This window comes from Giraffa tippelskirchi, chromosome 9, assembly GCF_054371585.1.
Source record: "Giraffa tippelskirchi isolate mGirTip1 chromosome 9, T2T-mGirTip1v1.2.pri, whole genome shotgun sequence".
Classification (NCBI taxonomy): domain Eukaryota; kingdom Metazoa; phylum Chordata; class Mammalia; order Artiodactyla; family Giraffidae; genus Giraffa; species Giraffa tippelskirchi.
Window position 1 is genome coordinate 43,172,234 of NC_137283.1, and position 15,057 is coordinate 43,187,290.

Genomic DNA, 15,057 nt, shown 5'->3' on the forward strand with positions numbered 1-15,057 from the left:
TAAAACTAGCCACAAAATACACACATGAACAAACCGTTTTTGTGTGTACAAGTAGACTCAAAAATATTCACTGGTAAACTAACTATCTCTGAAATTATAAATTTGTCTTCTTAAAAGTCATTTTTGTTTTTAACACTTTAGATCACTTTTATCACTATTTCTTTAGTAATTTGACTCCTAGATATGCAACAAACACATCTAGGTAACTCTCTGTCTTGTATTGACATAAGCTGTTTATTGGGAGCTTAAAAAATAATCTCACAAGTGATCTTCAGAGGTGAAAAAAGTAAATTGTTCTGAATTCAGGGCTGTGTCTACACCATAGTTAATGTATTACTATTGAATAAATTGCTTTCTGAAATTGTTTTGATAATATTGAAAAAGCAATTTTCTTTCCCTCTCTCTCTTTTTTTTTTACCAACAGGACACAAAAATCGCTTCATTGGAGCGAAACATAAGGGATCTTGAGGATGAGATCCAGATGTTAAAAGCCAATGGTGTGTTGAACACTGAGGACCGTGAAGAAGAGATAAAACAAATAGAGGTTTACAAAAGTCACTCCAAGTTCATGAAAACCAAGGTATGGTCCAAAGTTATAAACTTTTATATTCTTAATGTGACTGGAAAGTTATGGTTTATATACATACTTTCCCCAAATACCCACATAATCTGCTTTATGTGATATATGAAATATATGGACAATAAAGAAGAATGAGGAAGATTTTTAGTTCAGAAGCATAGATTCCAGAAAAATCAGTTAAAACTTTTGGTAGAATTTCTACTTACTAAGGGGTTCAGGATTTTCTAATGAGTTCTTTCAGTGTCCCTCTGTCTTGGGAATTAACATTTATTTTTAATAGTCTTCGCTCTCCAAATTTCCTGAGATTTCATAAGTTTGCTATTTTTAAAAGTTTCTATCTTTGCCAAATTTCTGGCCCATCCCTGGAAGGTGATGGCCTTAAAAGGTGTTAATCTTGGAAGCCAATTTAACTGATTCAATGGTATGAAGGTATTTGGGTTTTAATATAGTATTTGACAGAACTGATTTTGAGTCCCAATGCTATCATTTGCTGAAAATATTCAACCTCTGTGAGCCTCAGTTTCTTCATCCATGAAATACTGGTAAGAAAAAGAAAAATACCTTCATCACTGGGTCGCTTTGACAATTCCATGAGATTATGCATTTAAAATACTCCCTTGACTGATCTCTAGAAAGCATTCAGTCATGTGATACGTTGTTGAGTGTTATTATTGTTACCTATTGCTGTGAAATATTTATGAAATATTATTATAGCAATCATTTCCATTACTTTTTATCAGTATTGCTAGTTTTAAAGCATTTGGCTTGTATTTTTCAAAATGAAACTGAGTTGCAAATGGACAAATCACCTGAAAATCTATTCTTTTTATATACGCAGAATTATTCAATTTATGAGCAGCCCAGTTGGCCTTTTGAGACTTTGAAATACTTCTATTTATTCCTCTATTTAAGCCATTTTCTTTTTGAAAACAGTAACCACACCAATTAAAATTAGTTTTCTTTTTTTCTACCACTTACTCTTAAGTACCCCTGTTCTTATTCTAGGTTTTGCTGTTTGTTGCCTTATAAAATGCAGCAGAGTTGAGTGATGCGTGCTTCTGTGAGAAAGCAGTGGGAATTTGAGAGGAAAACTGCTTAAATAATGGTTATGATTATTATCAGTTGTGAAATACATGGATAATCTTTGCAGAGAATTTGCAAAATTACAGGAGAGAAATAATATGTAGTGTCTACTTTACTGTGTATGTGTGTGTACGTGTGTTTCTCTAGGAAAAACAAAAACCATGCTATACTTCTGTCAACTTCCATCTGTAAGTTAATGTTGAGATTTTGACTAAAGATTTGCATCAAAGAGTAGAGATACGAGAAGGAGAATGTCCAGTGTATTTGAATGTAACCCCTTGCCTTTAGTGATGGCCACAAAATGCAGAGCAGGTTTCCTTGCTAAGTCCTCCCTTCTGTTTTCTTTTTTGCAGTCCTTTCCTCTTAGAGAGTTGAGCTGACTTGCCACAAGCACAGTAGTAGGGTGGCCTGCAGACAATGGCCAGATCACTCGAGGAATGAAGACCAGATGTACAGATCTGAGTGAATCCATGAAGGTTGGGGGAAATGATTGTTTTGGCTCAAACTTTTCCTCCCTACCCTGTCCTGTCATATATCAGTGGAAGATAGTTCAAGCCACTTGTACAACTGAAAATGCCTTGAAATTTGTAAACTCTGTCCCTCAATATAGATTGTGTCTTGGTGAATAAAACATGTATATGATCTTCAGGAAGCAAGTGATGGCCTTTATTAGCCCACAGTCTTCTGAGGCACCATCAATCCTTGAGCTAGTTTTAACTTTTAATGGTTAGTTACTTTCAAGGGTTCCCAGAGTGGTCAAGTCAGAAGGATGTTCGAGGAGAGAAAAGGAGTTAGGTGAAAAGAGTGCAGGCTGAAGACTGAAACAGACTCTGGCAGATTTCTAACCTGCCCTTGATAGCTGCATTGCCTTGAGTAGTGACTTAAGTCACTCAGCCACACTTACCTCATCTATGAAGTGGGGACAACACTGCAAAACTTAGACAGTGACTCCAAATGTTAAACGAAATATTGCAGTTAAAGCACCTGGCTCGAAAAAGTAGGTGATGACTATATCCATTATTATTGAAGAAATATAATCAAATATATTAATAATTTTAGTAAGTGCAAAGAGGAACTAAGGAGCCTCTTGATGAGGGTGAAAGAGGAGAGTGAAAAAGCTGGCTTAAAGCTTAACATTCATAAAACTAAGATTATGGCATCTGGCCCCATCACTTCATGGCAAATAGATGGGGGGGGGAGTGAAAGCAGTGACAGATTTTTTTTCTTTTCAGGCTCCAAAATCACTGGAGCTGGTGAAATTATAAGATGCTTGCTTCTTGGTAGGAAAGCTATGACAAACCTAGACAGTGTATTAAAAAGCAGAAACATCACCTTGCTGACAAAAGTCCTTGTAGTCAAAGCTATGGTGTTTCCAGTAGTCATGTACAGATCTGAGAGTTGGAGCATAAAGAAGGCTGAGCACTGAAGAATTGATGCTTTCGAACTGTGGTGCTGAAGAAGACTCTTGATAGTCCCTTGGACAGCAAGGAGATCAAACCAGTCAATCCTAAAGGATTGGGCTTCCCTGGTGGCTCAGCTGGTAAAGAATCTGCATGGAATGCGGGAGACCTGGGAGACCTGGACTCAACCCCTGGCTTGGGAAGATCCTCTGGAGAAGGGAATGGATACCCACTCTAGTATTCTGGCCTGGAGGATTCCATGGACAGTATAGTCCATGGGGTCACAAAGAGTCGGACACGACTGAGTGACTTTCACTTTCCCAAAGGAAATCACCCCCAAATACTCATTGGAAGGATTGATGCTGAAGCTCAAATACTTTGGCCACCTGATGCAAAGAACTGACTCATTGGAAAAGACCTTGATTCTGGGAAAGATCGAAGACAGGAGGAGAAGGGGACAACAGAGGATGAGATGGTTGGATGGTAATACCAACTTGATGGACATGTGTTTGAGCAAGCTCCGGGAGTTGGTGATGGACAGGGAAACCTGGCGTGGTACTGTCCGTGGGATCACAAATAGTTGCGACACGACTGAGTGACTGAACTGAACTGAAAATTGAATTGCTAGTGTACTTCATGGTCCATTGTAGCCTATTTGGATAACTTTTCTACAAAGTTTGTATGAATATGTTGCTTGTGAACATCACAGATATCTGAGGAGTTAATTTGTGCAATAGTTGTTTACACATATTGACAAGGAAACTGTTCAGTGTCACCACTGGAGTGTCTTGAATTCTTTTGTTTATATGCAGGATTATATGGATAAAGCTTTCAATGGTGGATTTTGAGCTTTGTGGTTCCCAAAGGGGCACTAAAAGTTGTGCATGTTCAAAATACTTGCCATTTCCCAATACTTACCACTTAGTTGGGAAAGTAAGATATGTACTCAAAACACCACCCTGAAGACTTGATGGGAGGAGAGTTCATTTCTGGCTGGAATAATGCAAGTTGTGCAAGGTTAAAGTTAGTGTTTTGTTTTTTGTTTTGGTCAAAATAATCAGATTGGTAAAACTACAGTGATAGGTCTGGGGAAGATTGCCATCTCAAATCTATGTCTGAGCACACCTAGATGGATATGTGAAAATACCATTCTATCCCCAATTCTATACAGTTAAGGAAGTAGGAAGAACTCAAGTCTATATGAAATTACAGACTTTTTCAAAAAAGAAATATTAGATTTAAATTGAAAAAATCTAGAGGTTCTGAAATGTACTTGGGAAATGGAAATGTAATTGTTTAACTCATTTGGTTTACTGAAGCAGTGGTAGAAATGGAAATCATAAGGTGACTTGGGATCCCATCTAGCAGAAAATGGTAAGTTTAATGCAGGAACAGTTGACTTCAGAAACTGTTGTTTTAATAGTTCACAAAGACTCAGAGTCATGGAAGAGGAACATTTCAGAAATTCTTATGAAATGCTGCACAAGGAGGGGACTAGAACTCTTTGAAACTAAATCTGAAAATTGCAGCTATATATTGTTACTTCTGCCTGCAGCTTGTAATGTATATATAGAAAGCTTTTAAGAGTGCCCTTTCTTTTACTAGGTCTTCTGGAGAGGCATCTTCAGGGTCTACGAAGGTGCCAGGCTTGGCAGTGCTCAAGCACTATTACTATTACTTTAATAGAGGTCTATTACTTTAATAGAGGTCTAAATGTATTCTGTCTTAATTACTTGGAAGCTTACTTTTTTTTAATTAAAAAAAAGGATTTAAAAAGTTTTAAAGTCAACCTAATCATTAAAAAATAGCTCCTAGAGTATCTATGTTCTCATTTGCTTATATTTTTGAAATTTTAGCTGAAAAGTACTTTCATGACCCATTGGTGATACAGTTAACTCAGCATTTGATTCCTTGTCATTAGCAGGGCTTAATCTCAATCAATCTCTATTTCTCTGTGTAACTATTTGCTCCAAATAGATAATCACTATCGTTGTTTAGTCGCTAAGTCATGTCCGACTCTTGCGACCCTATGGACTGTGGCCCGCCAGGCTCCTCTGTCCATGGGATTCTCCAGGCAAGAATACTGGAGTGGGTTGCCATTTCCTTCTCCAGAAATATATAATAAAGGCAGCTAATAGTGATATATACAGACTCATTTTCAGAGATAAAAGTGTGTTGAAATAATTTTAAATGTTTTGATGAAAAATTGACATTGTTGATGTTCAGTCACTAAGTGGTGTCTGACTCTTTGCGACCTCATGGACTACATCATGCCAGGCTCCCCTGTCCTTCAGTATCTCCTGGAGTTTGCTCAAATTCATGTCCATCGAGTCGGTGATGCTATCTAACTATCTCATCCTCTGCCATCCCCTTCTCCTTTTACCTTCAATCTTTCCCAGCATCAGGGTCTTTTCCAATGTGTCAGCTCTTTGCTTCAGGTGGCCAAAGTATTGGAGCTTCCACATTAGCTGAGAATTTGATATAGAAACAATGTTGTGGTATGCAAAGTGAGTCCTGCTTGGATTAATTATTAAAATGACTAAAGACAGTAGGTTGGAGGGAAAGGAAGTATTTTAAGTAGTCCCATGAAATAGCATGTGCTTCCATTTTGTTGCTGAGCAGATGACTAGGACTGGTAGGGCCTCTTGCAAGCTTTGTGATTAAATGAAGTAGCAGTAAAGACCTAAATTGCTTTTATAAATATGATATCATAAAGAGCCATGACATAACATTTTTGAAATAGAAGGTGAATTGCAAAAATGTAAAGGCAGGGTTTAGAATCACAACTTGTGCAAAGCCTGGGATACTAGACATAGTCAGTCAGGATGAAAAGACGTGCATATTTCAAGCCCTCTGGCACATGCATGTTGTCCCTGAGAACTGAGACTCTGGGAGACCTCCCAAGCTGTGCAACTCTCCCCTGTTGGAAAGTCCAATTTCTACCCATACTCACAAGGTTTAGAGGAATCAGACTGTGAGGGCAGAATGTAAGAGGCTATGAAAAGCATGAGTTACCTTCAGCAGCCCTGTTAAGGCTTTAAGAATGGAATGTACCATATAAATAATTGTTTTCCTACTAGGGAAAGAATGATGGCATCCCCTGTTGTATACAAGGCTTTGTTGCTAGTCTCACACGTTTTTCATCTACTGACCCCAGTACTTCTCTGTTAGCCACTCCCTCTGCAGAGTTTGCCAAAGATGCCACTCTGCTGTCTTAGATCTCTCTCTTTATTCTCAATTAGTAACACATTTTCTTATTAACCTTTGACGGATTACAAACCTCATAACCCAAACTGCATGATAATAAGCACATCACTTCCTAGACGTAAGGGCCATATCTGCAGTGAAAAAGAAGCTGTTTTCCTTGGCAAAGTAGGTTTTATTGGTGTTAGTTGTGTCACAGATGTAAGTGGTGGAAGAACTTTCAGACGAGATGAAGTGTGCCTGATGTCCACATGGACTTCATATAAAGCATGTGATGTAATTTCGATTGGTTTTTCTTCTTCCCATCATGGAGACAGACCTTCCCCAGCCTCAGTTCTCATGTATGTTCGATTGCATCACTTTCCATTTTTATTGACTTTATGGCTATAAAAGAAGCCAAAGGCATGTTTTTATGGAAGAAAATGATTTTTTTTACCCCACAACTATATTCCCCTTAGAAAAACTTTTTTTCCTGTTATTGTCTGCATAAAATATTTAAAATTTACCTCACAGCAGTGATAGTCTGCAAGTTATTTAAAGCAACTGCCTATTTAATATTTATAGCCTGAGATAGTTTTATCATTATCAATCTATTTTTATGGAATGAAGTAGCTATATATAGAACTTGCCATGTCTTCCTTCCTATTAAATACCATTCCATTGATGTTAGTTTCTTTCACATTCCTCTCTCAATACCCCACTCCCATATGAGGTTTCTACTCTGATATTTGTAGACGTTAGCACAAATCAGCTTTTTTTTCTTTACTATAGATATCATCATTGTTTTGACATGTAGAGTTGAAAGTTTTTCGAGTTTTATTTTCAGATGAATCAGTTTCATATGTTGAATCAACTATATACTGTAATGTCAACTGTTCCTTGAGTAATTGCTGATTACAACAGATTTAATTCATTTTATAATTTTCTCTAATCCTAATCCTGATTTTCCCTCATTTTATTTATATTCTGTTTTTGTGTGTGAGAATAAGAGAGGGTTATGGGGAGAGAACTTATTTTGTTCTAGCTAAAATCATAGACTCGTGATTTGTTAAATTACAAAGAAATAATTTATTTCATGGATTGCACAGAACTGAGTAGTGCTGCCACCTGGACACACATACTCAAAGCACATTGATAATTTCCCACAGTTCTTTTTAGTGAACTTTTCAGCATAGTCAGAATTCTTCTCAAGACTGCCTTCCGAGCAGCCGTTACCAAACCTGTAGATGTGGAAAGTATGATGAAACCTCTATGTCCCCCTATCTAGTCTGGGTTCATCCTGCAAGTGGGATTCTACATCAGCTTTTATAGTAAATTGCTGAACCCTGAAAATTTCTGAACGTGGAAGTCTCACTTTTTAAGTATCTCACTCTGTTTATGCTCAGTAGTTATTATCAGTAGCTTGGTTCTTATTTAGCTAGTTTTAATTACTGGGACAAAAATGATGGATCAAATATAGTTTAAAAATGTACAATTTAAAATGTACTTATGAACTTTTAAGTTAGAAAGAATCTGAAGGGCCAAGATTAAGTAGCAGGGTATGGGATCTTTATTGTGACATGCTGGATCTTTAGTTGTGGCATCCAGGATCTAGTTCACTGGCCAGAAATCGAACCCAGGCCCTCTGCATTGGGAGCATGGAGTCTCAACCACTGGACCACCAGGGAAATTCCTGATTTTGTCTTCTTGCTGGCTTTGGTAGACAGATGAACTTGAACTTCAGTTTTCACAGTCACAGTGACACTGAAGGAAAGTGACAGAAGCTTGAGCCTGCTCAAAATGAGGAGCCAAGTAGGAATCCCACTACCACATAAAGCTGGGACCCCAGACAGCTAGACTCTTAATGCAGGAGTAAAGTAAAAATAAACTACCCAGTCTATTCTCCTTCCACCTAGACTAAGGGGCTCCAGGGAAAATCATTTATTCATCTATTTTAAATCTTTGAGCCAAGAGAAAGGTGAAAAAAACTAGCACTGAGAATCTATAACCACAGCTGGCTCTTACGCAGATGTGCAGTGTGAGGTGATCCAAGAACTTTCAGTATAGAATGTAGTTTAAAGGAGCCCGTGGTTGGTAGTGCCCAGGTATTGGCTGAGATAAATGCTCTGAAGGACTACATGTTCAACTAAGACCCCTCAGTATTTTTCTCTAGAGAAAGTTCCAAAACATGTGAGTAAAAATTAAAAAAATTTACAAATCCTTCAAGAAAGTAAGCCACCATAAGCAAAAGCTAGTAGAAAGAATTAACAGCAGAACTAGAAGGGAAAGACTTCAGAAACTGAAATTTTAAGACAAACACTATGAAATAAGTATGTTTAACATGTTAAATAAAACAAAGAGTTGAAAATATGGTTAAAGGACAAGAGGCTATAAAAATATCAAGGAAATTTAAAAAGAAGCAAATAAAATGACCTAGAAATGGAAAAATATAAAAATGGAAATTTAAAAATTTGAGAAACATATTTAATTGCAGAGTGGTCATAGCAGAAGAGAAACTTAATAGACTAGAAAATAGGGCAGAAGAAATTAAGTAAAAGATAAAAAGATAGAAAACATTAAAGATGCATAGAAGATAGAATAAGAAGATCTAGCACAAATCTAACCCAAATTCTTGAGGAAAGAGAGATGGAATAGGGACAGTTATTATTCAGAAGCCATATTTGAAGAGATAAAAGACATAAAAGCTGAGAATTTTCATAGGTCTCAGTCTACAAATTCAGAAGTCTTAAAATGCCCAAAATAGGATAAATAAAATGAAATCTATTTGCATCAAAATAAAGACATAAAATCTCAGAGGCAAAGAAAAAGTCTTAACAGAACATTTGTCCAAAGGAGATATATGATTGTCTAATAAGTATGCAAAAAGATATTTGATAGCATCTTAGTCATTAGAGAAAGCAAAACCATAAGGAGAGAACCACTTTATATACTCACTGGAATGGTGATGAGTGAAAAGACAGATGATAACAAGTGCTGGTGAGGTTTTAAAGAAATTAGAACCCTCATATGTTTCTAATGGAAATATAAAATGGTCTAGTCAGTTTGGAAAACAGGTAGGAATTCTTCAGAAAGCTAAACATAGTTACCATGTGACCTAGCATTTTCACACCTGTGTTTATATCCAAGAGAAATGAACACATATGTCTCCACATACTTGCACATGAATGGTCTTAGCAGCATTAATAGTCAAAATGTGTAAACAACTTAGGTGTGCATCAACTGCTGAATGGATAGAAGCAATCATGTATATTCATACAGTGAAATATAAAGAGCAATGAAGTACTTATACATGCTACAACATGGATGAAACTTGAAATGTTGTGCTATGTTACAGAAGCCAGTGACAAAGTACATATATTGAAGAGTGCATTTATATGAGATTCCCAGAAAAGGCTAATCCATAGAGATAATGTGGATTATTGATTGCCTAGGGCTAGGTGTAGAGGATGAGGAATGAAGAGTGACTTTTCTACTTAGACAGTTTCTTATTAAGATGATGGAAATGTTCTAAAAATACAAGTGTAATCAAATGTCATGCACATATATGGAATATTGTACCCAACAATTGCTGGATCCATAATCTTTTTAAGCACATAGTATACAGAATGAATTTATGATTACTGACTACATACTGTGCATAAAGCAAGATACACCAAATTTCAAATGAATACTGTAGAACAGACCATGTTCTCTATTCACATAGAGAAGTAAGACATAAAAAAAAGAGAGATAACTAGGAAACACTTATGTATTTGGTGATTAAGAAACATACTTTTAAGTTATTCACTGGTCAAAGAATAATAATGAAGATTGGAAAATATTTAAGGCTGTACAATAATGTCAAGGTATATCAAACTAGAAAGAGTGAGCTAAAATGATACTGACAGGAAAATATATGCTCTCAAGGCTCATACATGGAAAGAAACAAGTATGAAAATTAGTGAGATAATATCCCAACTTAAGCTTAGGAAAATAAAATAGAATAAACCCAAGGAAAGTATTAAGAAGAAAATAATTTAAAAATTAGAGCCGAAACTAATAGAAAATAAAAACGTTGGGTGATCAACAGAACCAAAATTGGCTCTTTGAAGGGGTTATTTAATGGGACATGCTTCTGCTGAGATTCATCAAGAAAATAATTAAGAATAAAAATATTAGAAATGAAAAAAGATAGTCATAGATTCCATAATATCAAATATAAATGAGTTTTATGAAAACTTCATGCCAACAGGGTGAAAATTTAGATGAAATGAAAGTTTTTTAATGAAAACAACTTTGCAAACTTGGTTCACATAATTAGAAACATGGATATTCCTATAATCATTAAAGATGGATGAAGTAAGGAATGGTCTTTGGAAAAAGAAAATACTAGCTCTGGATGGTTTTTTGGGTGATTTTTAATGAACTTTAGTGAAAAAAAAAAATTGCAGTTTTACACAAATCATTTCAGAACACACTAAAAGAATGAACACTCCCTACTTTATTTGGAAGGCTAAATTGATGCTAAAACTTCATAAAGATAGCACAAAATAGGAAAATTGCAAATCAGTCTTGCCCATAAATGTAGAAATGCTGACAAACTATTAGCAAGGTAAATCCAGTAATATATAAAAATAATAATGCATCATGATGAAGTGGAATTTTTCACAGTAATGCATGGAGAGAGTAATATTTTAAAAATCCATTAATATAATTTATTATATATTAAAGGTGAAAATGTGATAAATCACGAGGTGCAGAAAAAACGCTTGATAATATTATGCATTCCTTAATGATTAAAAAAAAAACCTCTTGGCAGAGTTGTAATAAAAGGGAACTTTCTAAAACTTGAATGCCTATAAAAAGCTAAAGCAAACATCGAGCTTAATGATGAAACATTGAAATTCTTCCCTTTAAGACCAGGAACAAGACAGAAGCCACAAATTCCACCAGGAATATCAGAAAAATCCCTCTCTGTCTTTTTGCATGGGTTGATAGTGTGGCTGGCATAGATTTCTTCACAGCCAAGTGGTCACAGGGTGGTTGGACTTCTGTCTTGGTGGTTAGCTTCCAGTGAGAGGAAGCTAAAGCTGCTAGTTCTCCTAGAGGCTAGAACAGGCATACTGACACTTGTTCTGCATTTTGCTAGCTGAAGCAAGTCACAGTCCAGTCCATGCTAAAGAGGAGGGTAAATAGACTCCTCCTGTAGTTGTGAGGAATGGCATATGTGTATAAGTAGGAAGAAACTGGTGGCAGTCATTTTTGGAGGTCTTCTACCATAACTCCTACCAGACTGGCGAAAATGTAAAACTCCAATGACATATGATATTGGCAAAGATATGGAGGGATTGGCACATTTGCACACTGCTTGTGATCATAGAACTGAACTGAACTGAACTGTGATCATAGAAATTAATATAAGTCCTTTAGAACACACTTGAATGTTGTCTAGTGAATATGAAGATGTGCATACTCTGTGTTCCAGCTATTTAACTCCTAAATTATTTTTTACAATGTGTACCAGGTAGTAGGTATAAGAATGTTCAGAATAGCATTTTTCATAATAGCAAAAAAACCTGGAAGTAAGCCCAAATGTCTGTTAACAGCACATTTAACAGGCAAACACATTTTGATGAAGTCTTACAATGGAATACTGTTCAGTTAAGTTCAGTCGCTCAGTCGTGTCCAACTCTTTGCGAGCCCATGGACTGCAGCATGCCAGACTTCCCTGTCCATAACCAACTCCCAGAGCCTACTCAAACTCATGGCCATTATGCTGGTGATGCCATCCAACCATCTCATCCTCTGTTGTCCCCTTCTCTTCCTGCCCTCAATCTTTCCCAGCATCAGGGTCTTTTCAAATGAGTCAGTTCTTCGCATGAGGTGGCCAGAGTATTGGAGTTTCAGCTTCAGCATCAGTCCTTCCAATGCATATTCAGGGCTGATTTCCTTTAGGATGGACTGGTTGGATGTCCTTGCAGTCCAAGGGACTCTCAAGAGTCTTCTCCAACACCACAATTCAAAAGCATCAATTCTTTGGTGCTCAGCTTTCTTTATAGTCCAACTCTCACACCCATACATGACTACTGGAAAAACCATAGATTTGACTAGGTGGATTTCTGTTGGTAAAGTAATGTCTCTGCTTTTTAGTATGCTATCTATGTTGGTCATAGCTTTTCTTCCAAGGAGCAAGCTTGTACTTTAATGAAAATGAAAATGAACACAATGCACAAACAGTAACTTGATTTAATATTTGAAGATATTAGATTGAGTAGAAAAAAGCAAAAAGCTAAAAAAGAAAAAAACAGTGCAAAAAAGTTAATAACCATGCAAAATTAAATAGTGTAAAATCTACAGGTGCAAAAAAATAAAGTAAGCTTGAAAGACAAATAAGAAAAGGATGAACACAATTTAGGGTGGTGATTGTTTCTAGAGAGGGAAAGGAAATAGAAACGGGTTGCTGCTGCTGCTGCTGCTGCTAAGTCGCTTCAGTTGTGTCCGACTCTGTGCGACCCCATAGACGGCAGCCCACCAGGCTCCCCCGTCCCAGGGATTCTCCAGGCAAGAACACTGGAGTGGGTTGCCATTCCCTTCTCCAATGCATGAAAGTGAAAAGTGAAAGTGAAATCACTCAGTCATGTCTGACTCTAGTGATCCTTTTAGTGAATTGAATAATGGATGTTTCTTGTATTATTTTTCTATTTTATGTATTTTTGATGTTCTTTTGTATCTTTTTAATATGTAACATAAGAAAAAAGATCCCTCAATGCTTGCTTTTTGGGGATGAGGATTCTCTTCTGTTGAATGATGCTGTTGAATGAAGGTCTAGGTTCTGTCTTGGGTAATTACCTTTGTTAGTTCCCTGTTGACCCTTCTGAGGACCATGGTCAATAGACCTTATTTTTTCTTGGATGAGTTGTGGTTTTGCCCAGGAAGCCTTCATTCCATTGTGAACCTTGGTTCTCAGTGGTGTGGAAGATAGAAAGCATCTTGTTTTCTATTGTCAGTCGCCTTTGAAGAGCCTCCCTGGACCCCTAAGACTAAGTGACTCCCAAAGCCGTATTTTTAAGCTCATGGTCTGCCACGTTGGATTAATGATCACTAGCTCTTGAAAATTTAAGAGAATTCAATAGTCTTCAAATGTAAAGAATAGGAGCTGTAGCTTATAATTTTTTGTAATTTCATTGTTTTACAGATTGATCAGCTGAAGCAGGAGCTTTCAAAGAAAGAGTCAGAACTTCTTGCCTTACAAACAAAGCTTGAAACTCTTAGCAATCAGAATTCAGATTGCAAGCAACACATTGAAGTGCTTAAAGAGTCACTTACTGCCAAAGAACAGAGAGCTGCCATTCTTCAGACTGAGGTAAAGTACTGTTTCAGGATAGTAGACATTGAATTGACAGCAAATATCCTACCCAAACAGCTTTCATTAGAAGACTGTCTTATCCAAATCCTTGGGGCCAGATACATCTTGGATATCAGATATCTTGGGGATTTTGGAAAGGTAAGATCTGTTGCATGTATCACAGATTGTCTAATACTCCCAGTGGGGTTGCAGCAATATCCCATAAACAAATATATGAATATTTGTGCAGAGAAAATTTCTTTTTACACTTAAGTAGAATAATTAACGTATATATAAGAAACCTCCTATTGATTTGTGTTAGGTCATGCTACCAAAGGAGTTTGCTTCACAGTTTGCTTTTCTTTTTTTTTTTTTCATTTTTCGGTGTTTTATTTTTGGATGTTGGAACCACAGATAATGATTGTACCTGAAATGGTTTCATTTTATCCAAAATCATAAAAGCATCAGAATGTCATCTACCTTCCTGTGCTGTATATCTGTGTAGGCTTCACTCCTGGCACCCTTACGTTTCTTACTTCCTAAAGAGTGTCCTCAGATTTCAAGATTATTTTACCCTTTGAAGAAAGTTGATATTGTTTCAACTTTTCATACAGTCTCTTAAATGAAATGTGATTCTTTATTTCTTATTCATACTTAGAAAAAAAAAAAAACTAAATACTTGTTGCTATCCTACTTTCTTGCTTCTTCTCCTTGAATTATATCTTTGGGTCTGCTAAGAAATGCAAAACACAAAGTAGTTATTATGTAAATAAAACAGTTACTAGAATATAAATTATTACATGGAGTCAGTAACAAAGAGTACAGTGACTCTTCCTCATTTTTGTGTTGAGGCCCTGTTTTACATGGATAAGAGGCGATCTTCTTGAGTTGCGTGTCATTTCTTGTGCTCTTGAAGCCATGTCTTTGCATGTATACATTTTGGGGTCTTTGGGGGAAATTTGGATCTTCTGTAGGAGTTACTGGGGCCATAGAGTAGATCTGTGCCCTCAGTCAAGGTGCAGGAAAATGTACAGAGGAGAAAGGAAACAGGTTCCAGGTTGGATAGGTCTTGGCATGGAGCTGATCGGTTTATGCACTTCATTGGTCAGTAGGCAGTTAATTGGTAGCTTCAAGCCAAAACTGTCATTTTGGCCTCAATGATGTAGATATTTTATATTTAAGAAATACCACTTCTAGTTGTGTATAGTTCCACTGTGAATGTAGAAGCTTGGATATTCAAATTTTTAAGGCATAAATGTGAACCATGCCTTAATTGAAGGTTGACTTGTATAATATTTGAGGAAACAGCAGTGAATAGCAGTGAACCTAGAACTGTGCTGTCTAATACTATACTATATTAGTATATATTATTACTATATAGTATAGTATATACTATAGAACTATGCTATCTAATACTATAGAACTATGCTGTCTAATACTATAGCCACCAGGCACATGGGTCTATT

General features: G+C 36.5%; 1 protein-coding gene across 11 annotated transcripts in view; it reads left to right on the forward strand.

Annotated features, from left to right (window-relative positions):
• Positions 1–15,057, forward strand: part of ERC2 (ELKS/RAB6-interacting/CAST family member 2) — a 957,804-nt gene that overhangs the window by 301,357 nt on the left and 641,390 nt on the right. For all 11 annotated transcript variants that reach the window (XR_014064002.1, XR_014064001.1, XM_081524874.1 and 8 more), the window contains 2 exons: positions 425–580; positions 13,442–13,609. Coding sequence is in view for 9 of the 11 variants with exons in the window: in XM_081524874.1 (XP_081381000.1) it covers positions 425–580; positions 13,442–13,609 (324 nt within the window). In the remaining 2 variants the exon portion in view is untranslated. The remainder of the gene's footprint in view (positions 1–424; positions 581–13,441; positions 13,610–15,057) is intronic.